Source organism: Bombina bombina, chromosome 3 (assembly GCF_027579735.1).
Source record: "Bombina bombina isolate aBomBom1 chromosome 3, aBomBom1.pri, whole genome shotgun sequence".
Taxonomy (NCBI): domain Eukaryota; kingdom Metazoa; phylum Chordata; class Amphibia; order Anura; family Bombinatoridae; genus Bombina; species Bombina bombina.
The window spans coordinates 264,062,109-264,089,101 of record NC_069501.1 but is presented as its reverse complement, the minus strand read 5'-3'; the positions used below and the strand labels follow the sequence as shown (position 1 = coordinate 264,089,101).

The 26,993-nt window shown below is 40.0% G+C and overlaps 1 protein-coding gene across 1 annotated transcript in view; it reads left to right on the top strand.

Moving 5' to 3' along the window:
• Nucleotides 1–26,993, top strand: part of EXO5 (exonuclease 5) — a 70,565-nt gene that overhangs the window by 17,929 nt on the left and 25,643 nt on the right. The window contains exons 3-5 of the mRNA XM_053706292.1: nucleotides 7,351–7,622; nucleotides 9,065–9,169; nucleotides 24,141–24,313. Coding sequence (XP_053562267.1) covers nucleotides 7,351–7,622; nucleotides 9,065–9,169; nucleotides 24,141–24,313 — 550 coding nt within the window. The remainder of the gene's footprint in view (nucleotides 1–7,350; nucleotides 7,623–9,064; nucleotides 9,170–24,140; nucleotides 24,314–26,993) is intronic.

Sequence of the window (26,993 nt, the reverse complement as noted above, 5' to 3'; positions counted from 1 at the left end):
ACCTTCTAATAAACGTAAAAGGTCTTTTAAAACTTCTCATTTAGCTGATAAAATTTCAAATGACCAACAACATAATAATTCATCCTCTTCTGATGAGGATCTATCTGAAACAGAAGATCCTTCCTCAGATATTGACACTGACAAATCTACTTATTTATTTAAAATAGAGTATATGCGTTCTTTATTAAAAGAAGTATTAATTACTTTGGATATTGAGGTAACCAGTCCTATTGACGTTCAGTCTAATAAACGTTTAAATGCTGTTTTTAAACCTCCTGTTGTTTCTCCAGGTGTTTTTCCTATTCCTGAGGCTATTTCTGATATGATTTCTAGGGAATGGAATAAGCCAGGTACTTCCTTTATTCCTTCTTCAAGGTTTAAGAGATTGTATCCTTTACCAGCAAAATCTATAGAGTTTTGGGAAAAAATCCCCAAAGTTGATGGGGCTATTTCTACTCTTGCTAAACGTACTACTATTACTATGGAAGATAGCACTTCCTTTAAGGATCCTTTAGATAGAAAGCTTGAATCTTATCTAAGGAAGGCCTATTTATATTCAGGTCATCTTCTCAGACCTGCTATTTCTTTGGGTGATGTTGCGGCTGCATCAACTTTCTGGTTGGAAAATTTAGCGCAACATGAATTGGATTCTGACGTATCTAGCATTGTTCGCCTACTTCAACATGCTAATCATTTTATTTGTGATGCCATTTTTGATATTATCAAAATTGATGTTAGATCCATGTCTTTAGCTGTATTAGCTAGAAGAGCTTTGTGGCTTAAATCTTGGAATGCTGATATGACTTCTAAATCTAGATTACTATCTCTTTCTTTCCAAGGTAATAATTTATTTGGTTCTCAGTTGGATTCTATTATTTCAACTATCACTGGAGGAAAAGGAGTTTTTTTGCCTCAGGATAAAAAACCTAAGGGCAAATCTAAGGCTTCTAACCGTTTTTGTTCCTTTTGTCAGATTAAGGAACAAAAACTCAATCCTACTCCCAAGGAATCTGCTTCCAGTTGGAAGCCTTCCTCAAATTGGAATAAATCCAAGCCATTTAGGAAACCAAAGTCCGCCCCTAAGTCCGCATGAAGGTGCGGCCCTCATTCCAGCTCAGCTGGTAGGGGGCAGATTAAGGTTTTTCAAGGATTTTTGGATAAAATCTGTCCAAAATCATTGGATTCAGAGCATTGTCTCTTAAGGGTATCGAATAGGATTCAAAGTAAGACCTCCTGTGAGAAGATTTTTTCTCTCACACATTCCTGTAAATCCAGTAAAAGCTCAGGCTTTTCTGAAGTGTGTTTGAGACCTGGAGTCTTCAGGGGTGATCATGCCAGTTCCTCCTCAGGAATAAGGTTTGGGGTTTTATTCGAACCTATTCATTGTACCAAAGAGAGAAAATTTGTTCAGACCAGTTCTGGATCTGAAAATTTTGAATCGTTATGTAAGAGTACCAACTTTCAAGATGGTGACTATAAGGACTATTCTGCCTTTTGTTCAGCAAGGACATTATATGTCCACAATAGACTTGCAGGATGCATACCTTTTATATTCCGATTCATCCAGAACACTTTCAGTTTCTGAGATTCTCTTTTCTAGACAAGCATTACCAATTTGTTGCTCTTCCATTTGGCCTAGCAACAGCTCCAAGAATCTTTTCAAAGGTTCTGGGTGCCCTATTATCTGTAATCAAAGAACAGGGTACTGCGGTGTTTCCTTATTTGGACGATATCTTGGTACTAGCTCAGTCTTTACATACTACAGAATCTCACACGAATCAACTACTGTTGTTTCTCCGGAAACATGGTTGGAGGATCAATTTACCAAAAAGTTTCTTGATTCCTTAGACAAGGGTCACCTTTTTAGGCTTCCAGATAGATTCAATGTCCATGACTCTGTCTCTAACAGACAAGAGACGTTTAAGCTTGGTCGCAGCATGTTGGCTCCTTCAGTCTCAGTCATTCCCTTCAGTGGCTATGTGCATTTTAGGTCTCATGACTGCAGCATCGGACGCAATCCCCTTTGCTCGTTTTCACATGAGACCTCTACAGCTTTGTATGCTGAATCAATGGTGCAGGGATTATACAAAGATATCACAATTAATATCCTTGAATCCCAATGTACGACACTCTCTGACATGGTGGATAGATCACCATCGTTTGGTTCAAGGGGCTTCTTTTGTTCGCCCAACCTGGACTGTGATCACAACAGATGCAAGTCTTTCAGGTTGGGGAGCTGTTTGGGGGTCTCTGACAGCACAAGGGGTTTGGAAATCTCAAGAGGCGAGATTACCAATAAATATTTTAGAACTCCGTGCAATTCTCAGGGCTCTTCAGTTCTGGCCTCTACTAAAGAGAGAACCGTTCATTTGTTTTCAGACAGACAATATCACAACTGTGGCTTATGTCAATCATCAGGGTGGGACTCACAGTCCCCAAGCTATGAAAGAAGTATCTCGGATACTTGCTTGGGCGGAATCCAGCTCCTGTCTAATCTCTGCGGTACATATCCCAGGTATAGACAATTGGGAGGCGGATTATCTCAGCCGCCAGACTTTACATCCAGGGGAGTGGTCTCTCCATCCAGATGTGATTTCTCAGATTGTTCAGATGTGGGGTCTTCCAGAGATAGATCTCATGGCCTCTCATCTAAACAAGAAACTTCCCAGATACCTGTCCAGGGATGTTCAGGCGGAAGCAGTGGATGCGCTGACACTTCCTTGGTGTTATCAACCTGCTTACATCTTCCCGCCTCTAGTTCTTCTTCCAAGAGTGATTTCCAAAATCATCATGGAACAGTCTTTTGTGTTGCTGGTGGCTCCAGCATGGCCACACAGGTTTTGGTATGCGGATCTGGTTCGGATGTCCAGTTGCCCGCCTTGGCCACTTCCGTTACAGCCGGACCTACTATCTCAAGGTCCGTTTTTCTATCAGGATCTCAAATCATTAAATTTGAAGGTATGGAAATTGAACGCTTAGTTCTAAGTCATAGAGGTTTCTCTGATTCAGTGATTAATACTATGTTACAAGCTCATAAATCTGTCGCTAGAAAGATTTATTATAGAGTTTGGAAGACTTACATTTCATGGTGTTCTTCTCATAATATCCTGGCATTCTTTTAGAATTCCTAGAATTTTGCAGTTTCTTCAGAATGGTTTGGATAAGGTTTTGTCTGCAAGTTCCTTGAAAGGACAAATCTCCGCTCTTTCTGTTTTATGTCACAGAAAAATTGCTATACTTCCTGATATACACTGTTTTGTACAGGCTTTAGTTTGTATTAAGCCTGTCATTAAGTCAATTTCTCCTCCTTGGAGTCTTAATTTGGTTCTGAGGGCTTTACAGGCTCCTCCATTTGAACCTATGCAATCTTTGGACATTAAACTACTTTCTTGGAAAGTGTTGTTCCTTTTGGCTATCTCTTCTGCTAGAAGAGTTTCTGAGCTATCTGCTCTTTCTTGTGAGTCTCCTTTTCTGATTTTTCATCAGGATAAGGCAGTTTTGCGGACTTCTTTTCAATTTTTACCTAAGGTTGTGAATTCTAACAATATTAGTAGAGAAATTGTTGTCCCTTCTTTATGTCCTAATCCTAAGAATTCTTTGGAGAAATCCTTACATTCTTTGGATGTGGTAAGAGCTTTGAAATATTATGTGGAAGCTACTAAAAATTTCAGGAAGACTTCTAGTCTATTTGTTTTATTTTCTGGTCCTAGGAAAGGTCAGAATGCTTCTGCTATTTCCTTGGCTTCTTGGTTGAAACTTTTGATTAATCAAGCTTATTTGGAGTCGGGTCAAACCCCGCCTCAGAGAATTACAGCTCATTCTACTAGATCAGTCTCTACTTCATGGGCTTTTAAGAATGAAGCTTCAGTTGATCAGATTTGCAAAGCAGCCACTTGGTCCTCTTTGCATACATTTACTAAATTCTACCATTTTGATGTATTTGCTTCTTCGGAAGCAGTTTTTGGTAGAAAAGTTCTTCAGGCAGCTGTTTCAGTTTGATTCTTCTGCTTTTTGATTTGTTTTTTTCTTTCAAAGGTGAAAATAACTTATTTTTGGGTTGTGCATTATTTTCTCAGCGGAATATGTCTGTTTTTTTGTTTTATTCCCTCCCTCTCTAGTGACTCTTGAGTGGAAGACTCCACATCTTGGGTATTGATATCCCATATGTCACTAGCTCATGGACTCTTGCCAATTACATGAAAGAAAACATAATTTATGTAAGTACTTACCTGATAAATTCATTTCTTTCATATTGGCAAGAGTCCATGAGGCCCACCCTTTTTATGGTGGTTATGATTTTTTGTATAAAGCACAATTATTTCCAAATTTCCTTTGTTGATGCTTTCTACTCCTTTCTTTATCACCCCACTGCTTGGCTATTCGTTAAACTGAATTGTGGGTGTGGTGAGGGGTGTATTTATAGGCATTTTGAGGTTTGGGAAACTTTGCCCCTCCTGGTAGGATTGTATATCCCATATGTCACTAGCTCATGTACTCTTGCTAATATGAAAGAAATGAATTTATCAGGTAAGTTCTTACATAAATTATGTTTTTATGTCCTGGGGTTTATATGTTTGCATATTCAAAAATAAAGTACCATGCAATGGTCAGAATACTAGTCCATAACGAGAAGATCAAAAGATAAGTCCTTCATTTTATTGTACAAATAAGTAAAAAGTAGAAACAACTTACAGTTCAGCGTAATTTTTACTGACTCCTCCGCATTATCTATATTTGCAAACAACTTCTTTGCCTTTATTTGGTATTTGAAATAGCTCTTTCCTTGTAGAAACCAATACCTACACTGAACATTTGAATAACAAATGTTGAAAAGTGATGTAAACAGGAAACAATAGCACTAATCAATCTCCCAATGAGGGGTATGAGAGATCTTTGCATCTGAAATAAATGTTTGCGAGCTCACAGTAGCAATTAGCACTCAGAAAATTAAAGGGACACTGAACCCAAATGTTTTCTTTTCATGATTCAGATAGAGCATGCAATTTTAAGCAACTTTCTAATTTACGCCTATTATCATTTTTTCTTCGTTCTCTTGCTATCTTTATTTGAAAAAGAAGGCATCTAAGCTATTTTTTGGTTGAGACTCTGGACAGCACGTCTTTATTGGTCGGTTACATTAGTCCACCAATCAGCAAGAACAACCCAGGTTGTTCACCAAAAATGGGCCGGCATCTAAACTTACATTCTTGCTTTTCAAATAAAGATATCAAGAGAATGAACAAAATTTGATAATAGGAGTAAATTAGAAAGTTGTTTAAAATTGCATGCTCTATCTGAATCACGAAAGAAAACATTTGGGTTCAGTGTCCCTTTTAACCAGAGATCCGATCTCTGGTTAATTTTCTAAAAGTGCCCCAAATGTCCTTAAAATAGAGGGCATTAAAATTACTTATTAAAAAATGTATATAGGATTTTTTTAGTTTAAATAAAAAAATAACTGCACTAGGCAGTTTTTGGGGTCTAAAGTTGGTGGGAGTGGAATGTTAGGGAAAAAAAAACGGCACTAAAAAGTGCCTTAACATTGTGGTCTATGGGAACTGTGTGTTCCCAGTAAATATATATGAATATATACATAATATGTTTATATACACATATTAACACACAAATATATGTATATAATCATATACTTTACATATATATTTACAAATTCTGCAATTGCTGACAACTTGTTATACCAGCACACATTAGCGTGCATGGTATTACATAGTGGAGTGCAAATATCACTTTCATGGCTGGCCGTATGTGTCCTTGAAAACAATAGGTGATGGTTTTTAATGAGCAAAACCATCTATTTCAGCTTAAAGGATCAATTTCCCATACATTTAATACACTGCAGTAGGCATAACAAGTCATTTGGAACACATTAAAGGGATAGGAAAGTCAAAAATAAACTTGCATGATTCAGATAGAGCATGTCATTTTAAGACACTTTTAAATTCACTTCTATTTTCAAATGTGCTTTGTTCTCTTAGTATCCCTTGTTAAAAAATGAATACGCACATATCATACACTAGTGGGAGCTGCTGCTAATTGGTGCCTGCACACATTTGTCTCTTGTGATTGGCTAAATAGATATTTTCAGCTTCCTGTCAGTAGTGCAATGCTGTCCCTTCAGCAATGGATAACAAGAGAATGAAGAAAATTTGATAATAGAATTAAATTGGAAGGTTGTTTAAAATTGTATGTTCTATCTGAATCATAAAAGAAAATGTTGGGGTTTACTATCCCTTTAAATGGAAACTAATTTTATAGTACAGTGTCCCTTTAAGGGGACATTATAGGGCAAACAATTACATGCTTGAATTCGTTAGAGCATGTTATTTTCTCATGCTCTTCAACTCTGTGTTGAATCACTGAAAAGGGATTAAACACATACTTTAAATACTTTGCAGGAGCTGCAGAAAACTGCTGGTCAAAAGCAGAAACTGGGTTTTCACTTGGTAAAGGGTATCTGCAGCTCTTGAGCAGTACTACAGCTATGTATTTGTATCCCCGTCATGGGGGTTAAACACAGACTTTTAGTGTTGATAGTGTTAAGAATTGCATTGTCTTCGAATTAGAGCATATAATTTATTTTACTAGAGTCAATTTAAAGGGGTATTCTAAAGTAAAAATACATGCTCTGGGAAGGGGTTAAAAATCTAATGTTCCAATTAAAAATTCCAGCTCCTGAGCAAGACATTGGCGTTGATTGGTGGCTTTGTGTAAATGCCGCTTCTGATTGGTTGGCTTGCTGGAGCGGAACATTGTATATGTGTGTAACCCCTTTGCAGAGCATGTACGTTTTGCTTTAGAATGTCACATTAATGTTTTGTTACGTGCCCCGTTTAAACACACATTCTAACACAACTGGGGAAATCCCATTCTTTCAGTTTTAAAATGTGTGATGTATTTTACCTGCCAAATAAACCCAGCTAATGATTTACATGATGTTTGCATTAGTATGTCTCCTTAACGCGTGCCTTATTCGGTTTTCATGCATTAAAATATAAATATGCACTGAAGGAAGGTACCTAGTATAGATCATTTAGCTATGTTTAAATATACTTGTTAATGCTAATGCTATCTCTCTCTCTCTCACTCTCTCTCTCTCTCCTGTCAATTGCCTGATCCTCGCGCTGCTGTTTCATTTGCAGAGGTGCGCGTGCGAGGTCGGGTGGGTGCACGTGCGATCAGCTGTGCGCTTTCTAAGGCCAAGTGTTTGTCTCTACTGCGCATGACAGCTTCAGACAAACACTTGGCCTTTTATAATATAGGATGTAATTTTATTATTATCTTGTGCAAAAAAAAATAATCTATATATATCTTTTTGTTTTTTTCTTACTAAAGTGATGAACATAAAGACACCACAGACAATATACAACATGATGAAAAACAACAGATTAGTGAAAATCCAGAATGTAGCAAACTTTTACAAAGGAAGAGAAAGTACATGCCAACAACCCCCTTACAGAAGTATAAGATGAAGTATTTGTGTGTCACTGACCTGTGCTCCCAGATGTGGTGTGAACAGCAGATGGTGTACGGATATGAAATTCCAGAGCTTGAGCAAGAGAAACCGCCTGTCATGAATGCCGGAGCCAGCATACATTTAGCCAGAGGTGAGAAGCAACCAGGGGTTTGTTTGTTGACAAGTTTGCTGTTAACATTGCAGCGCCAGCACTTTAGTAACAAGTGAGACTTTCAACAAATTATTTTGCTTGTAGTGAGATTTTTTTTTTAGAACCAAATCATCATAATTATTAGCATACAGAAAAGGTACTGACAAGAAAAGGTTGGATTATTCAGGATAAAAAAATGCCTTAAAAATAATTGTAATATATTTCTAAATGCCCTGTTTTGTATTAAACTAAAATAGATCACCTGTGAAATGATATCAGTGGACCTTTTAGAATTGTAAAAGGAAGATTGATATATTTGCATTCCGTATTGTATCTAATATACCAGACTCCAGGTTGCCATGGTTTCTAGAAATTGTCCCAGTGGCCTGCCTTTCACTGGGGTCAGTGGCATTCAGAGAAGTCATGCACTTTTTTTAGCATTATATTGTAATGTAAGTGTCTCTTCTTCACATTTATTGTCTTTCTAAAAATTATTTGGCAGTACTGAAGATAATCTAGCCAGACAAGAGAACTATAGGGAATCAGACTCTTAGGTCCAAGATTCCTGTTGTCTGTTCCACGTCCTCCCCATGCATTCTCTTGTAGCCAGTGAATAGCAAAGGTGCCTCCACTTTATAAGAGGACTCCTTAATGGTGCACAGCTCTCTCAAATCATCATAGTGCTTCATTTTTTCCATCTCCTGTGCACACTCAAAGCAATTGCTCTCCTTCTCTAGCTTTTTTTACCACTGCTAGAGCTAACATTTTCTTGGACTCTACATCCTGGTGTGAAATGGTTGGCTTTATTAATAAATTTCAGCAATTTCTGGTAGTGGGCTATGCTTTTCACCATCCCACCGTCTCTACACTTGGAAAACTGTACATACTAACCTCATGAGACCCACATAACAAACACCTACCTCACAGATCTTCTGTTCAGTTTGTCATGCATGTTTGAACAGCCACTTGGGTAAATGCATTTTTGCTGGCCAGTTAGTTTTACCTGGAGGAAACGTGTCTGCTAGATGTATGTGATGTCTAAGACTGGGGGCCCATTATTACAAAATAATGCTAGAGATTACTTTTTATATTCTGTCAAAGCTAGTTTTAAAGTTGTCAGATGTACCAAATGAGTTAGTTTCTAAGCTTTTATAACAGCTTTTCTGTAAAGGAGTTCTTCAATGTCTGAAGAAAGCATGTTTATAGCATTCTAAAATTGACAGGTGACTGAAGAGTGTTAGCAACAAGAATCTGGCGTTGATATCATGAGGTTGCAATAAGGTATAAGGCATGAACTATGCTGCATTTTAAGATTCTTTTTAAAGGTACCATCACATACAAAATATTCAAATGAAAGCACATATTTCACAGATATATTTCATGCCTTTACTTTAAATGGTGCACTGTATTCTTAACAGCTATCAACTTCTTTTACTTTTCAGAGCTAGAACTACATGATGTTGTATCAGTGAAAACACAGACGAAAGAAGATGTTTGGGCAATAAAATTTCTTAATGTCTTATCTATGATACCTATTTTGCAATCAGGTATGCTGGGAAATTAATAGGGGAACTACCAGTGTCTTTTGTAACCAACTAATGCAATTAATGACCTTAGTTGATAATTTAACTTTTCCACTGCCTCAAACAAATCTGTTGTGAATACGTCAGACTTCAGTCTCCTAACCTTGCAACGTTCCTACGCACTGATTGCTTGATTTGTGAAATAGCGTCTTCTTTTTTTTATATACCTGACCTTAACTGGCGAGTGCAAGGACAATGAGATTTGTTTAGGGTGCTTTTCAAGGGGTATGCCCCTGAACTGCAAATAACTAAAAAAAAAGTCACTCTTGACCTGTTTTAAGTTGTTAAAAAATTATTTTGCAACTTACTATCATTATTTGTTTTGGATACTTTACATTAATTGTGCAAATGTAGCTTTTTGTTTTGTTTTTTCTAATTCCTCAAAAAATATGTAGTTAAAACATCAGACTTCAATGCACTAACTTCACAACAATTTACACAGTGATTGCTTGATTTGTGACAGTTTATTTGCATTTATTCACCACAGCATGACTGGACCATCACTAGTGTACACTACTAGCTTGTGCACAATCATCAAAAAGCAAACTCCATTACCGCCTACATGCTGCAATGATATGCTTTCAGAAGGGTGTAAGCAAGTCCTTAAAGTGTGAACCACAGTCCATATAGTTAACACTTTAACCACGTGTGCCAACATGTGGTCATCATACATGTGGTTGTCATACACACAATACTTTCAGCGCGTTTGACGATCACGTGTAGTTACCCGGGGGGGGGGGGGGGCTGCTTTCACGGTTTATCACAGCAACCCCATAAGCCCACAACTTTTCCCGCCTCTTGTGCACTTACCGGGAACTACGAGGTGGTCAAGAGGCCTTGAATCGAAGGTTGAATCCAGCAATGCCAGTGACATTGCCACGCACGGCGTGGTGATGTCATAGTAGCTACACAGGACTTAAGCTTGCTATATAGGGAGTAAGTGTTTAAACCCTTCGATCTCAGCTCCCTTAAGCCCTAGAGACCCCCAAGAACCACTGTTTGAAAGGTAATTGCCTATCAAACGGTGGGTGTCTTGGGGGTGTTAAGTACAAGTAAAATAAAAAAACTAAAATGAAATAAACATGTATAAGCATAATATGTCACATTCTATCAGGCCAGCAAAAAGGCCTAGAGACCCCTGTGCTACCTTATTTTAAAGCACCCTTTTAAAATAAAGTCCTATATGTTTTAATAGCCAGCTGATCACTCACTTTGGTCAATAGTGATCACCTGGTGTGAATAAATGTGCATTTATTTGAGCAGACGCTCATGGGAGCCCCTACTTGCAAAAAAGTTATATAAATATTCCAAAAAGCCATAATTTGAATGAAAATAACCATTTCTTTTCACTTTATAATAATAAAAAAAAGCGCACACACACATTGTTGTTTGCAACCTTATTAATTTATATTTCTGTTAAAATTTTAATAAACACATTTTGTTGCATAGTTCTCGCATGCCATGATATATTCATAAAATAACATTATAGTTTGAATCTGTTGGGTCTGCTGAAAAAAAACATTATGTAATGTGTGAGTTTCTCACTTAAAAATAGCCTACAGTGGGAATTAAATGTGACCTGTGTGTTCAGCACAGGGGTGGAAATGGCTCAGCAGTTAAGGGGTTAATGAAAGTATAACCAGTGAAAGCGTTAATATATTATGGTACTGCATGATATTTCTCAAAATGACCTCAGGCACCTTTAAATGAGGTGACATGATGGTCAATCCCTTGTGAGCAACTCTTGGAATATATGTTAGTTATTTTAAGGGGCAGTAAACAATTTGTAATATAAAATGCTTAAAGGGACAGTATACACTAATTTTCATATAACTGCATGTAATAGACACTACTATAAAGAATAAGATGCACAGATACTGATATAAAAATCCAGTATAAAATGGTTTAAAAACATACTTAGAAGCTTTCAATTTAGCTCTGTTGAAAAGGTAGTTGGAAAGCCCACTGCAAGTGGGAAATAAGACACTCCCCCCCCTCCCCCTTTACACAAACAGGAGCAAGCTGGAGAAGGTAGCTTACGGTATTCAAATAAAACTTTGGGGCTTGGTTAGGAGTCTGAAAATCAGAGAAATGTTATTTAAAAATAAGCAAAATTATACATTTAAAAAAAAAAAAAACTTTATAAATAGATCATCTACAAAACATTTATGCAAAGAAAAAAATGAGTGTATAATGACCCTTTAACCCCTTAATGACCAAGGACGTACGCCACACGTCCTAAAAAAAAAAAAGACAGTTAATGACCGAGGACGTGTGGCATACGTCCTTGGTCTGGAAAGCAGCTGGAAGCGATCCTGCTCGCTTCCAGCTGCTTTCCGGTTATTGCAGTGATGCCTCGATATGGAGGCATCCTGCAATAACCCCCCTTGGCCATCCGATGCAGAGAGAGCCACTCTGTGGCCCTCTCTGCACCGGACATCGGTGGCTGGTATCGTTGGTGGGTGGGAGCAAGTTTGGGAGGCGGGTGGGCGGCCATCGATGTGCCGAGTGGAGGGAAGGGGGGCGGGATCGGGGGCGGAACAGGCGGGAGCGTGCACGGGGGCGGCGGGCGGGCGCGTGCACGGGGCGGGAGCGGGAGGGAACCGCTACACTACAGAAAAATAAAATTGTTAAAAGTTAAAAAAAAAATATTTTCAAATTTAGAAATAAACATCTAAGGGATCAGGAAGGGGTGGGGGGTTGGTCTGGGGGGGGGGGGGGAAGCTACACTACAGAAAAGGGCATTTGTTTTTAAAACAAAGGCACATTTGTTGCTAAACTGGGTACTGGCAGACAGCCAGTACCCAAGATGGCGCCCATTAAGGCAGAGGGGGAGGGTTAGAGAGCTGTTTGGTGGGGGATCAGTGAGGTTGGGGACTAAGGGGGATCCTACACAGCAGCATATGTAAATATGCCAAAAAAAACAAAAAAAAGCCCAAATATAGCTTTTATTTTAGTACTGGCAGAGTTTCTGCCAGTACTTAAGATGGCGGGGACAATTGTGGGGTGGGGGAGGGAAGAGAGCTGTTTGGGAGGGATCAGGGGATCTCATGTTTCAGGTGGGAGGCTGAGCTCTACACTAAAGCTAAAATTAACCCTGCAAGCTACATAATTAACCCCTTCACTGCTAGCCATAATACACGTGTGAAATGCAGCAGCATTTGGCGGCCTTCTTATTACCAAAAAGCAACGCCAAAGCCATATATGTCTGCTATTTCTGAACAAAGGGGATCCCAGAGAAGCATTTACAACCATTTGTGCCATAATTGCACAAGCTGTTTGTAAATGATTTCAGTGAGAAACCTAAAATTGTGAAAAATGTAACGTTTTTTTTAATTTGATCGCATTTGGCGGTGAAATGGTGGCATGAAATATACCAAAATTGGCCTAGATCAATACTTGGGGTTGTCTACTACACTACACTAAAGCTAAAAGTATCCCTAAAAGCTCCCTACATGTTCCATAATTAACCCCTTCACTGCTGGGCATAATACACGTGTAGTGCGCAGTGGCATTTAGCAGCCTTCTAATTACTAAAAAGCAACGCCAAAGCCATATATGTCTGCTATTTCTGAACAAAGGGGATCCCAGAGAAGCATTTACAACCATTTAAGCCATAATTGCACAAGCTGTTTGTAAATAATTTCAGTGAGAAACCAAAAGTTTGTGAAAAAATTAGTAAAAAAGTGAACAATTTTTTGTATTTAATCGCATTTGGCGGTGAAATGGTGGCATGAAATATACCAAAATGGGCCTAGATGAATACTTTGGGATGTCTACTAAAAAAAAATATATACATGTCAATGGATATTCAGAGATTCCTGAAAGATATTAGTGTTCTAATGTAACTAGCGCTAATTTTGAAAAATAATGGTTTGGAAATAGCAAAGTGCTATTTGTATTTATGGCCCTATAACTTACAAAAAAAGCAAAGAACATGTAAACATTGGGTATTTCTAAACTCAGGACAAAATTTAGAAACTATTTAGCACAGTGTTTTTTGGTGGTTGTAGATGTGTAACAGATTTTGGGGGTCAAAGTTAGAAAAAGTGTGTTTTTTTTCAATTTTTTCCTCATATTTTATAATTTTTTTTTATAGTAAATTATAAGAAATGATGAAAATAATGGTATCTTTAGAAAGTCCATTTAATGACGAGAAAAACGGTATATAATATGTGTGGGTACAGTAAATGAGTAAGAGGAAAATTACAGCTAAACACAAACACAGCAGAAATGTAAAAATAGCCTTGGTCCCAAACGGACAGAAAATGGAAAAGTGCTGTGGTCATTAAGGGGTTAAAGGAATAGTCTAGTCAAAATTAAACTTTCATGATTCAGATAGAGCATGCAATTTTAAGCAACTTTCTAATTTACTCCTATTGTCGTTTTTTCTTTTGGTATCTTTATTTGAATGTTAACTTAGGAGCCAGCCCAATGTCGGTTCAGCACATGGGTAGCGCTTGCTGATTGGTGGCTACATTTAGACACCAATCAGAAAGCGCTACCCAGGTTCTGAACCAAAAATGGTCTGGCTCCTGTGCTTACATTCCTGCTTTTTCAACTAAAGATACCAAAAATTTGTTAATAGGAGTCAATTAGAAAGTTGCTTAAAATTGCATGCTCTATTTGAATCATGACAGTTTAATTTTGACTGGACTCATCCTTTATTTATGCATAGTAAAACAATTTTGTAACATACTTTCATTATTATTTTTTCAATTTACCTGTAATTTAACCCTGAAAATTTGTAGGTTGTCCAGTCCCAAAAGCCGAAAGAGCATATCACAAGTTTCCCAAATCTTACCCTTCCACATATCAATCATTTTATTTGCATTTTAGTATACTACCTACCAATAAACATTATAAAAATTGATGCCATTTTTAATGTTCAGACTGTATAAAACATGTTAGAAGAGAATGTAATTTTCCTTTTGTGATTTCAACCATACACAAACAATATAATTTATGCTTACCTGATAAATTATTTTCTTTCCTGGCATGGAGAGTCCACGAATCCATTCAATTACTAGTAGGAATTCAACTCCTGGCCACCAGGTGGAGGCAAAGAACACCCCAACAAAGCTTCAAGTATCCCCCCACTTCCCACAATCCCCAGTCATTCAGCCGAGGAATCATGGAAAGACAAGAAGACACAAAGAGGCCGAATTATCAAATGTCTGTCGGAATTGATCCGACAGTGCGGATCAGGTCCAACAGACATCGCTGAATGCGGAGAGCAATACGCTCTCCGTATTCGGCATTGCACCAGCAGCTCACAAGAGCTTCTGGTGCAACGCTGCTCCCTGCAGACTCGATTGGCCGCCAGCAGGGGGGTGTCAATCAAACCGTTCTTACTCGATCGGGTTGAATTCTGGCGATGTCTGTCCGCCTCATCAGAGCAGGCGGACAGGTTATGGAGCAGCGGTCATTAGAACGCTGCTTCATAACTGCTGTTTCTGGCGAGGCTGAAGACTCGCCAGAAACCCAGGCCCTCAAGCTCCATTCGGAGCTTGATAAATCGGCCTCAAAGGGTATAGAGGTGCCTGAGGAAAAAATGACAAAAAGCCGTCTTAAAATAAGGGTGGGTCGTGGACTCTCCATGCCAGGAAAGAAAAGAATTTAGGTAAGCATAAATTATATTTTCTTTCCAATGGCATGGAGAGCCTACAAATCCATTTAATTACTAGTGCCAAAGCTAGAGTCCACAGAATGGAAGGGAGGGGTACACAAGACAGACGGGCCTAAACAGAAGGCACCACCGCTTGAAGAACTTTCCTCCCAAAAGAAGCCTCAGCTGAGGCAGAAACATAAAATTTGGAAAAAGTATGCAATGATGACCAAGTGGCCGCCTTGCAAATCTGTTCCTTAGAAGCATCATTTTTAAAGGCCCAAGAGGAAGCGACAGCCCTAGTGGAGTGAGCCATAATTTTCTCTGGAGGCTGCTGTCTAGCTGTCTCATAAGCCAATCGAATAACACTTCTCAACCAGAATGAGAGAGTAGAATAAGTTTTCCTTCTCACCCCTCCGTTTACCAGAAAAGACAACAGAGCAGAAGATTGACTAAAATCTTTCATAGCCTGCAAATAGAACTTCAAAGCACGCACAACATCCAGATTGTACAACAACCGCTCTTTCTTAGAGGAAGAATAAGGACAAAATGAAGGAACAACAATTTCTTGGTTAATATTGCGTTCCGAAACCACCTTAGGTAGGAATCCTAATTTAATATGGAGGACCGCCTTATCCGCATTAAGAATAAGAAACTCTATGGGCAGAGGAAATTGTCAGCAGAAACAAAAACTTCCAGGACAATAACTTAATATCATCAGAATGCATAGGCTCAAATGGAGCCTGCTGCAGTACTTTGAGAACAAGATTAAGACTCCAAGGAGGAGCAATTGACCTAAACACAGGCCTGATTCTAACCAAAGCCTGGACAAAAGATTAAACATCTTTCTTCTGTAGAGCCGAGATCTGGCCCTTTAGGGTACTCACTGATACACCCTTCTCCAGGCCCTCCTGAAGAAAACACAGAATACAGGGAATACTCGAACAGCACCAATGAAGGTATTTACGCCATAATAAATCTTGCGAGTAACAGGCTTACGAGCCTGAATCATAGTCTCAATAACCTTTACAGAAAAACCTCGTCTGGACAAGACTAAGTGTTCAATCTCCAAGCATTCAGCTTCAGAGAGACTAAGTTCGGATGGAGGAAGGGACCCTGAAGTAAAAGATCCTTCCTCAGAGGCAATTTCCACATGGGAAATGACAACATTTTCACTAGGTCCCCAAACCAAGTTCTGCGAGGCCACGCTGGAGCTATGCCTTCTTCTCTTTGATACGAGCTATCACCTGAGGAAGGAAGGCAACTGGAGGAAACTGATAAATTAGACCAAAATCCCATGGCACTGCCAGGGAGTCTACCAGAGCTGCTTGAGGATCTCTTGATCTTGCACTGTATTTTGGAAGCTTGGCGCTTAGAGGAGATGCCATCAGATCATGCTCCGGAACTCCCTATTTGAGGGTTAACATTGAGAAAACTTCCGGATGGAGAACCCATTCCCCTGGATGAAACTTCTCCCTGCTTAGATAATCCGCTTCCCAGTTGTCCACCCCTGGGATATGAATGGCAGAGAGATGACAATTGTGAGACTCTGCCCACTGAAGAATGCGAGTCACCACCTTCATAGCTAACATGCTCTGAGTTCCTCAATGGTGGTTGATATACGCCACAGAAGTGATGTTGTCTGATTGAAATCTGATAAACTGGACTAAACTTAATTGAGGCCAAGCTGTTAGTGCATTGAGAATTGCTCTCAATTCTAGGATATTTATAGGGAGTGTAGACAACTCCTGAGTCCAAAGTCCCTGAGCTCTTAGGGACCCCAAACTGCTCTCCAGCCTAACAGGCTGGCATACGTGGTCACAATCTCCCAAGAAGGTCTCAGGAAACAAGTGTCCTGAGACAAATGGTCTTGGGAGATCCACCAAGACAGAGAAATCATTGTGAGAGTCTAAAACTATCCTCCTGAGAGAGATCTGAGTGGTCTCTGTTCCATTAACTGAGCATACATAACTGTAGAGGTCTCAGATGGAAGCGAGCAAATGGAATAATGTCCATGGATGCCACCATGAGACCAATAACTTCCATGCACACTGCCACTGATGGACGAAAAGAGGACTGAAGAAAACGACAGGCCTACAGAAGCCTGAATTTTCTGACCTCCGTCAAAAAAATCTTCATAGATACTGAGTCTGATTGTCCCCAGAAAACATACCCTGGTACTTGGCACCAAGGAACTTTTTCCCTAGATTAACCTTCCACCCATGAGAGCGGAGAATGGCTAACAGAGAATCTGTATGGGATCTTTATAACTGAAAAGATGATGCCTGAACCAAGATATTGTCCAGGTAAGGAGCAACTGCATCCCCAGAGATCTGGCCACAGCCAAAAGAGCCCCTAGAACCTTTGTAAAGATTTGAGGCCGAAAGGATAGGCACATGAAGATACACATCCTTTGGGTCTATGGTAGTCATAAATTGACCCTCCTGAACTAGAGGGAGAATAGAAACGAATAGTCTCCATTTTGAAGAACGGAACCCTGAGAAACTTGTTGAGAGACTTGAAGTCTAGAATGGGTCGAAAAGTTCCCTCCTTTTTGGGAACCACAAAAAGATTTGAATAAAATCCCTGACTCTGTTCTGCTAGAGGAACTGGAATAATTACTCCCAGAGAAGACAGATCCCTTATGCAGTTTAAGAAGGCCTCTCTCTTTACCTTGTTTACAGATAATGTTGATAATAGAAATCTGTCCCTGGGAAGACAAGATTTGAATCCTATCCTGTGTCCCTGGGAGACCACATCCACTGCCCAAGGATCTGGAACGTTGTGAATCCAAGCCCGCTGAAAGAAGGAAAGCCTGCCCCCTACCTGATCCAGAACTGGATCGGGCGTCCCCTTCACGCTGACTTAGCGTCAGCGGAAGGCTTTCTGGATTGCCTACCCTTATTCCAGGGCTGACTAGCTCTCCAAGAAGTCTTGGCTTGCTCAGATTTAGAAGACGAGGAAGATTTCTGTCTCTTGAAGTTCCGAAAGGAACAAAAATTAGAAGTCTGACAACCCATGGGTCTAGTCTTCTTATCCTATGGTAAAAAAAAAAACTCCTTTTCCACCAGTAACCATAGAAATGATCTCTGCCAGCCCAGTACCAAATAAAGTCTTACCCTTAAAAGGTAGAGACAGAAGCTTGGATTTGGAAGTCACATCCGCAGAACAAGACATTAACCAAAGGGCTCTGCGGGCTAGTATCGCAAAACTAGAAATCTTGACTCCCAGCCTGACAACTTGCATACTGGCATCACAGATAAAAGTATTAACCAGCTTTAGAGCCTTGATCTTAACTTGGATCTCCTCTATAGTAGTCTCCTCTGAAATTAAATCAGACAATGAGTCACACCAATAAGAGGCTGCACCAGCAACTGTCGCAAAACTAGCAACTGGTTGCACCCTGACAAAGAAACATCTTAAATAACACTCAAATTTCTTATCCATAGGGTCTCTAAAAGAGGAACTCTCTCACTTGGCTAAGGTAGATATAGAACCCTCTACTCTAGGAACAGTACGCCCCAGATCTCGCACTGAATCAGCCACAGGAAACATCTTTTTAAACACAGGAGACGGGTTAAAAGGAACACCCGGCTTCTCCCATTCCTGAGATATGTCAGACATGCGATCTGGAACAGGAAAAACCTCCACAGATTTAGGTTTGACATCAAAAACTCTATTCGGTTTATTAGCTTTTTTAGGAGCCTCTGTAATTGTTTCAGTGTTATCCAAAGTAGCTAAAACCTCCTTCAAAAGTAAATGGAGATGCTTCAGTTTAAATCTAAAATTAACCTTTCTCAGAATATACTGTACTAGGAACCGCAGATTCCAAATCAGAGATCTCGCCCTCAGAAGCTGCAGAGGAATGATCCTTGCTAGATAACTGAGAAAGACTAACCAAATCAGTCTTGGTAGAAACAGAACCCATAGAAATGTTCTTAGATTTCATCTTCTTTTACCAGAACTAGGTAAAGCACTTAGGGCTGCAGAAACTGCAGAAATCAACTGCGCAGCAAAATCTTTAGGAAAACAAGCACTCCCAGATACTGACTGAGAGGAACCGCAGGGCACTGCATGTGAATCTGTCAAAGGCCGGGACATGTTAGAAGAAGGCTGAGACAACCCCTGAACAGTATTATCCTGAGAAAAAGATAAGGAATCCTTACCCTTCGATAATAAAACCTTATTAAAGCAAGGGGAACAAAATTGCACAGGAGATATAACATAGGCATCTGCACAATAAAGACATTTATCAAATGACAGAGAAAGCTTGTAATCGACATCCATAGTAAATAAAAAAGCCCTTTATTTCCCTTATACTCTAATTTCTATATAAATAATTGGAATAAAAAACTATAGGCATAGATAACAAATAATTTATTAAAACCGGCACCTCTACACCCCAGCCACGCTGGAGAGACTCGCCAAACCGGTAACCAGGAATCCAATCCACATCAGCAGATAAAACAATCCTCTTCAAACTGCAGATCCTGGAAAGCTGCAAACATCAGAGAGAAGCGACAGGCAGAAAAAACTATCTAATGCCAGAAAATCCGCTCTGTCCCCTTGTAAATCCGGTTTCCAAACAGCCGGCTAGAAACAAACCGTTCAGCACTCAGGAAGTAACTGAGCGGTCACATGATCGCAAATTCAAAAGTGAGATGCGGTAAAAAGAACTGCCAACAACCTCCTTAAAGAGATGTTACCCAAATAAAATAAAAAGGTAAACTTGTGCAAATAAATCCCCATAGCCAAAATCAAAAAAGCCTTTGCATGACAGAACAGTGCCCTGAACAGCTGCCCAATAAATCCCCAATCTTTAAAAGGGATATTCAGTCCCATAAGGATCCACCTTGTTCTTTTTTAAACAAGGAACTGCTAAGTGCTGCATCCTTCTCACCTAGAAGGTAAAAGCACTTACCTGTAGATCCGCTGTAGGGCAGGTACAGCAAACAGGTGTGACAGAATCCTCACTGACATAGACCTGTAGATAAAGAAAAAACAGAGTAACCAACCCTGGATTTCTATAAAGGGTAAGCAAAAATGTTGGAAGGTAAGCAAAGACCACCTCACAGTCTTCCAACTGCTAAAAGCCACCATTACTCTTACTAAAGAGGATTACATGGACACAGCATAACCCCAATCCTTGCTTGCAGGGAAAGGTACTTGGAGGAAATCATGCACCTGTGCTGCTTTCCAGCATTATAAATTCACCCGTAAGTCCTACAAACCTGCGCACAGCCTGGCCAAACAAGTCTATTTTTCCTCCCTTGTGTCATCTCATGCATCCAACCCAGGAAAGCTGTTCTCAACCTTTAACTCCCTTCTACGTCCGCCTGCACCCCCGCCCTCTACCAACCTCACTGCTCAAATTATTGCTGATCACTTCAAAAATAAAATTGACACCATTAGAAAAGAGATCTGCACCTCACACCCCTGAAACTCAGAAATCCTACCCACCCCTTCTATTAACAAAATTCTATGCTGTAACAGAGGAAGAAGTCCCTACACTCCTACCCTTGGCTCATCTCACAACCTGCCCACTTGACCCTATTCCTTCACAACTTATTCCCTCTCTCTCTGCTTCACTAACCCCTACCCTAACTCATCTCTTTAACCAATCTCTCACCGCTGGCACTTTTCCTGACACATTCAAGCATGTGTCAATCATACCAATCCTAAAAAAGCCCTCGCTTGATCACCTTCACGCCTTCTAACTATCGACCGGTCTCCTTCCTTCCCTTTGCTTCAAAATCATTGAAATGACTAGTCTATAATCGGCTAACTCAATTTCTCACTACTAACTTCTTACTTGATCCACTACAATCTGGTTTCCGCCCTAAACACTCAACAGAAACCACTCTTGCTAAAGTAACAAATGACCTTTTATCAGCTAAAGCAAAGGGCCATTACTCCTTACTAATTCTTCTTGACCTGTCTGCAGCTTTTGACACAGTTGATCATCCTCTTCTCCTAAAAATGCTACATTCATTTGGCGTCCAAGACACAGCCCTCTCCTGGTTTGCCTCGTATCTCTCAAACCGCTCATTTTCAGTTTCCTTAAACACCATATCTTGTGATCCTATGCCTCTCTCAGTTGGAGTACCGCAAGGCTCTGTCTTGCTTTTCTCTCTCTATACATCCTGCCTTGTTAAACTTATAGCCTCCTTTGGATTCCAGTACCACTTATATGCTGATGATACCCAAATCTATCTTTCCTCTCCTGATATCTCTCCCTCTTTACTCAACCAGATTTCTGACTGTCTCTCTGAAATTTCCTCTTGGATGTCTTCACACTACCTCCAACTCAAACTGTCCAAAACTGAGCTGCTTCTTATCCCCCCCTCTTCGAGACATCCAACACCTGACATTTCTCTGACGGTTGGAGACTCTATTCTCAACACCTCACCCCAGGTCCGCTATCTTGGGGTCACACTAGACTCACAACTCGCATTCAACCCACATATACAAGCGCTTACCAAATCCTGTCGTTCACACCTACGCAACATTTCCAGAATTCGTCCCTTCCTTACTCAAAAAACTTCAAAAATACTTATTCATTCCCTCATTTTGTTACGCGTTGATTATTGCAATCTACTCCTAAATGGCCTTTCCAAACACTGCCTCTCCTCCATCCAATCTATTATGAATGCTTCTGCTAGACTCATCCACCTAAGTCGCCGATCTACATCAACTGCTCCACTCTGCCAGTCTCTACACTGGCTCCCCATACACCCCAGAATACAATTTAAAGTATTAACCCTAACTTACAAATCACTCAACAGTCTAACTCCCAACTATATTTCCTCTCTCATCGTGAAATATTCCCCATCCCGTCCTCTTCGATCAACCTCTGACCTATGTCTCTACACCCCTGTTATCTCTACGTCCCACTCCCGCCTCCAAGACTTCGCACGTGCTGCTCCTGTCTTCTGGAACTCTACCCCGCTCCATAAGACTTTCTCCAGCCTTGTATAGCTTCAGACGCTCCTTGAAAACTCACCTAGAGGCTTACCATCTCTCCTTCATCCCTCATCCGAACCAAACTAATACATGTACGTGAACTACCTGACTCACTGCTGCAACTACAACCGATGTAACAAGCTACCCCAACCTTATGTCTCTGCACCAGGGGCGTATTACCGCCTAGGCCGACAAGGCACGGGCCTAGGGCAGCAACTTGTGAGGGGGCGGCACATTTTAGAGCCTCTGTAGGCTGGGGTACTATGACAATGCTAGGAATGTAGTACACGGCAACCGGCTTCTTTTCAGCATGCTCCCCTTCAAATTAGCACTGTAGGGAAAGCGGAGGGGAGAATGGTGTGAGTGTTACTGCCTGCACAGTCTATGAAGGAGCCGAGATAGAGTCCAGAAGCATTACATGCGGCACACGGTAGGAGCTGTGAGTGGAATTTGATGAAGACTGACTTACCCCACCTCCGCCAATAACAGTCTCTCTCCACACACCAGCTAGAAGAGCGTGTATTTAGAGCCAGGACCTGCATACTGGCTGAGAGCGTGGCAAGTTTCAAGCTATTCAATTTGTAAATGTACCCCCTCCACCTCCCCCTGGGTCATGGTCTGGTTAACACTACACATCCGAAACTGTTAACCAGTTGAGTGCAGTGGGAGACTGAGGTTGTTAGAAACTCACAGTAATTATTCCCTGTGCAGGCAGAGGCTAAAAAGAGCTGAATAACTTTTATTAATAATCTAATGGTTTGTGTTTCAGTGCCCAAATATCATGAACTTTTAAATCTGAAATATATAAAGTTGGGGGGTTAATGTGTATAATTTAATCCTCAAACAGTTTGGTGTTTTCATGGAGCTTTTCACTGCTCAAATTGAATAAAAATTGTAAACTGCTCTGAAAGAAGAAATTGAGAAATATGTTTAGGGTATTAAGGGTGGTGCAGTAATAATATTTGTTTACATACAGTAGCTAACATTATGTATAGTAATTACTTTAATATTGCATACTGTTATTCAGCAGCTCCTGGGACACAATAGTGCAAAAAGTAACTGCTCTATTATGTTAGAGCATTTTATTATTGCACTGTTGAATACATGTAACTATGTGTTTAACCCCTGCAAAGGATCTCAAGCAGCAAGGCACTACTGGGGGCTAGCTGAACACATTTGGTCAACCAATGACAAGAGGCATATATATGTAGCCACCAATCACCAGCTATCTCCCAGAAGTGCTTTGTTGCTGCTGAGCATATGTACACGTGCTTGTCAACAAAGGATACCAACAGAACAAAGTAAATCTGATCAAATAAAATTAATATATATTTAAAATTTCCTAAAAAAAATAGGACCAAAAAACAGCCTAAATCCTAGGGGATGGGGGGTGGAGGGGGGCAGCAGAATTTTGCATGCCTAGGGCAGCACAAAACCTAAATACGCCACTCCTCTGCACCCTAAACCTATAGACTGTGAGCTCTCCGGAGCAGGGCCCTCTTCCTCCTGTACTAGATTTGTTATGTTTTGTATTTTATCACAAATCTTTGTCATTGTATACCCCTATCATTGTACCCAGCGCTACGGAATTTAGTGGCGCTATACAAATAAATGATAATAATAATTAAAGGATTAACAACGTGATTTCTTCAGACACCTTCTTTGCACATCACCTACAATGTTACACAGGCAAAGAATGACTGGGGATTGTGGGAAGTGGGAGGATACTTGAAGCTTTGCAGGGGTGTTCTTTGCCTCTACCTAATGGCCAGGAGTTGAATTCCAACTAGTAATTGAATGGATTCATGGACTCTCCATGCCATTGGAAAGAAAAGTGGTTTTGCTTTATAGCACTTACCTTTCAACTGCTAATACTACTATGGTCATTATTAATATCATTACAAATGAAAGTAAAATAAACAAAGATTTTTTTTTTTTTTCTTCTTCCGAAAAACATATTTTCTTTATCTTGACTGTTGACTGCATGTGAAGGCCCACCTGGTTCCTTTTTCTCATCATAATCTCAGTGATTATAAACTAGACATTATTTGTATCTTTTTCTTTTGCCTGTCCTTTGTAATAGGATACATGTTTCTAGCTTTTCAAGATGACTAGATGTTACAACTCTATTAGTAAGTCAAACTATCTTGTTTTTCTATTTTCTTTGTCATTTAATAATATATTCAGCATAATAAGACATAAGTGAATATAGCTTCTGCTGTTTGAGACTCAATCAAGCAAACTTGGTATTCACTTTGCTTTTGACCAGCAGATTTTTAACCAAGACTTCTAAGGTAAACATCATGTTTACCTTTTATACTTTTCTGCTTTGGTCTTTAAAGCTATCACTGTCTCCTCTGTTAGGTGGCAATGTTCGTGAGTTTCCAGTGTTTAGGGAACTTGAAGGTGTCTTATTGGTGGGAGTAATAGATGAACTTGGGTACACCTCCAAAGGCCAGCTTGAGCTGAGAGAACTGAAAACACGAGCAAATCCATCACTGCCTGGGTGTGCCCAGAGTAAACAACATAATTTTCAGGTAAAATAGCTGTTACAAAACAGAATATAATGTATCTCATGTTATATGTTGTAAAGGTAAAACTATCAGGCCTTAAAGGGACAATCAACAACAGAATTTTTGTTGTTTAACCCCTTTACAACCAGCGCCGTACCCTGTAACCCGACGCTGGTCATTACACTCTTAAGGACCAGCAACGTATCCTGTACATCGCTGCGGTCCTGGGACTCACTCTGCCACAATCTTGCTAAAAATAGCAAGATTGCACTATTTCTGCATGCCCCACGAGTGGGGCACTGCAGAAATAGATTTGCAGAGTTACTCTGTTGCCCTCTCTGCATCAGACAGCGGTGGTGCCAATCGTTAGTGGGAGGGTAAGGAGGGAGGTGGGTGGGCGGCCCATCGCTGTAGGGGGCAGGAGGAGGGTGGGAGCGGATGGGACCGCTACGCCATGCTACAGGGAATGAAAAAAAAAAAAGCTGCGTCATTGAAGGAGGGAGGAAGGGCAATGAGGGGGATCCTATGTGGGATCTGTTGACGGAAAGGGATCCTGGAGGGGGTAGGGTATTGAGGGGGGGCAGCTACACTACAGAAAAATGGGTATTTCAAATTTGTAAAAAAATGTTTTGCCTAATTTGCAGACAGCTGCCAGTACCTAAGATGGGGGCAAATAGGTAGAGGGGGGAGGGTTAGAGAGCTGGTTGGGAGGTAAGGGGGGATACTACCCTGCAGAAAATATATTTAAAAAAACAAAGGAAAAACCTATTTTTATACTGGCAGACTTTCTGCCAGTACTTAAGATGGGGGTGACCTTTGGAGGATGGGGGAGGGAAGAGAGCTGTTTGAGAGTGGTCAGGGAGGGATCAGGGGGTGGAATGTGTCAGGCTAAAATTAAACCTACAAGCTACCTGATTAACCCCTTCACTGCTCGGCATAATACAAGTGTGGTGTGCAGCGGCATTTAGCGGCCTTCTAATTACCAAAAAGCAATGCCAAAGCCATATATGTCTGCTATTTCTGAACAAAGGGGATCCCAGAGAAGCATTTACAAACATGTGTGCCATGATTGAACAAGCTGTTTGTAAATAATTTCAGTGAGAAACCTAAAATTGTGAAAAAGTTAGCGATTTTCTATTTGATCGCATTTGGTGGTGAAATGGTGACATGAAATATACCAAAATGGGCCTAGATTAATACTTGTCTACTATTTTTTTTGATAGGTAAATATAAAAAAAAAGTTTTTTTGCTGTTTAAATGTAGTGATGGCAAAAATGCTAAAAATGCTCTGGTCTTTTAAAGAAGTCTTTGTCTGAAATGCCCGGTCCTTAAGGGGTTAAAAAGATAGATAACCCCTTTATTACCCATTCCCCAGTTTTGCATGACCAACACAGTTATAATAATACAGGTTTTACCTCTGTAATTACCTTGTATCTATACCTCTGCAAACTGCCCCTTATTTCAGTTCTTTTGACAAACTTGCATTTTAACCAATCAGTGCTGACTCCTAGGTAACCACGTACGTGAGCTCAATGTAACCTATGACACACATGAACTAATGCCCTCTAGTGGTGAAAAACTGTCAAAATGCATTCAGATTAGAGGCTGCCTTCAAGGTTTAAGAAATTAGCATATGAGCCTACCTTGGTTTAGCTTTCAAAATTGGTGATAAAAGTAAACTGGAAAGTTGTTTAAAATTGCATGCCTTATTTGAATTATGAAAGTTTATTTTGGACTAGACTGTCTCTTTAACTCAATTGATACCACGGTGAGATTCAAGTTGTCCTATGACCAAAACCAGATTGATTTTTTGGACTTAAGATTGTATAAGAGTAATGGATACCTACAGTCTACCCTATACCGCAAAGAGACTGACAGAAACTCTATTCTCTCAGCTAAGAGCTGCCAAGTGCTGAAGCATGCCGCTCGTAAACATTAACTATCATCTGTTGCATCATTTACTACAGAATTCCACATTTTTCTCTGGAAGATTGCAAGCCAGACTGTAAGGGATAGGGTATACCTATCTCACCACTGCCAGCCACTCTATCATGGACAGTGTTATTTAATCACAAGCACTTTTATCAGTTGGGAACACACAAGTTTAACTAAACCCGCCCATTGCAACCATCTTAACACAGGCAGAGCTAAAAATCTGCCTCTTGCATCCGCTTGCTTCTGACAGGACTACTTGCCAAGCTGTGACAGTGGGAAGTGTACTGGCATGAAGAGCACAGCATCTCCAGCTACCTTATCTCAATTCAGGGCATAAGAACCAAACCAAAGTTACTCCCAAATCTAGCTTACATCAACCCAAAATCAGCATTCAATGTTTCTGCACAACTTAAAGGGGACATTAAAGTAATTAAACTCAGAATTAGACCATGCAATTTTAACCCCTTGGTGACCAGACCATTTTTCAATTTTCTTACCGTTAAGGAATAGGGCTATTTTTAAATTTCTGTGGTGTTTGTGTTTAGCTGTAATTTTCCTCTAACTCATTTACTGTACCCACACATATTATATACTGTTTTTCTCGCCATTAAATGTTCTTTCTAAAGATACTATTATTTTCATCATATCATATAATTTACTATAAAAATTGAAAGAAATGTAAAAAATTATAAAATCTGATGAAAAAAATTGAAAAAAAACACACTTTTTCTAACTTTGATCCCCAAAATCTGTTACACATCTACAACCA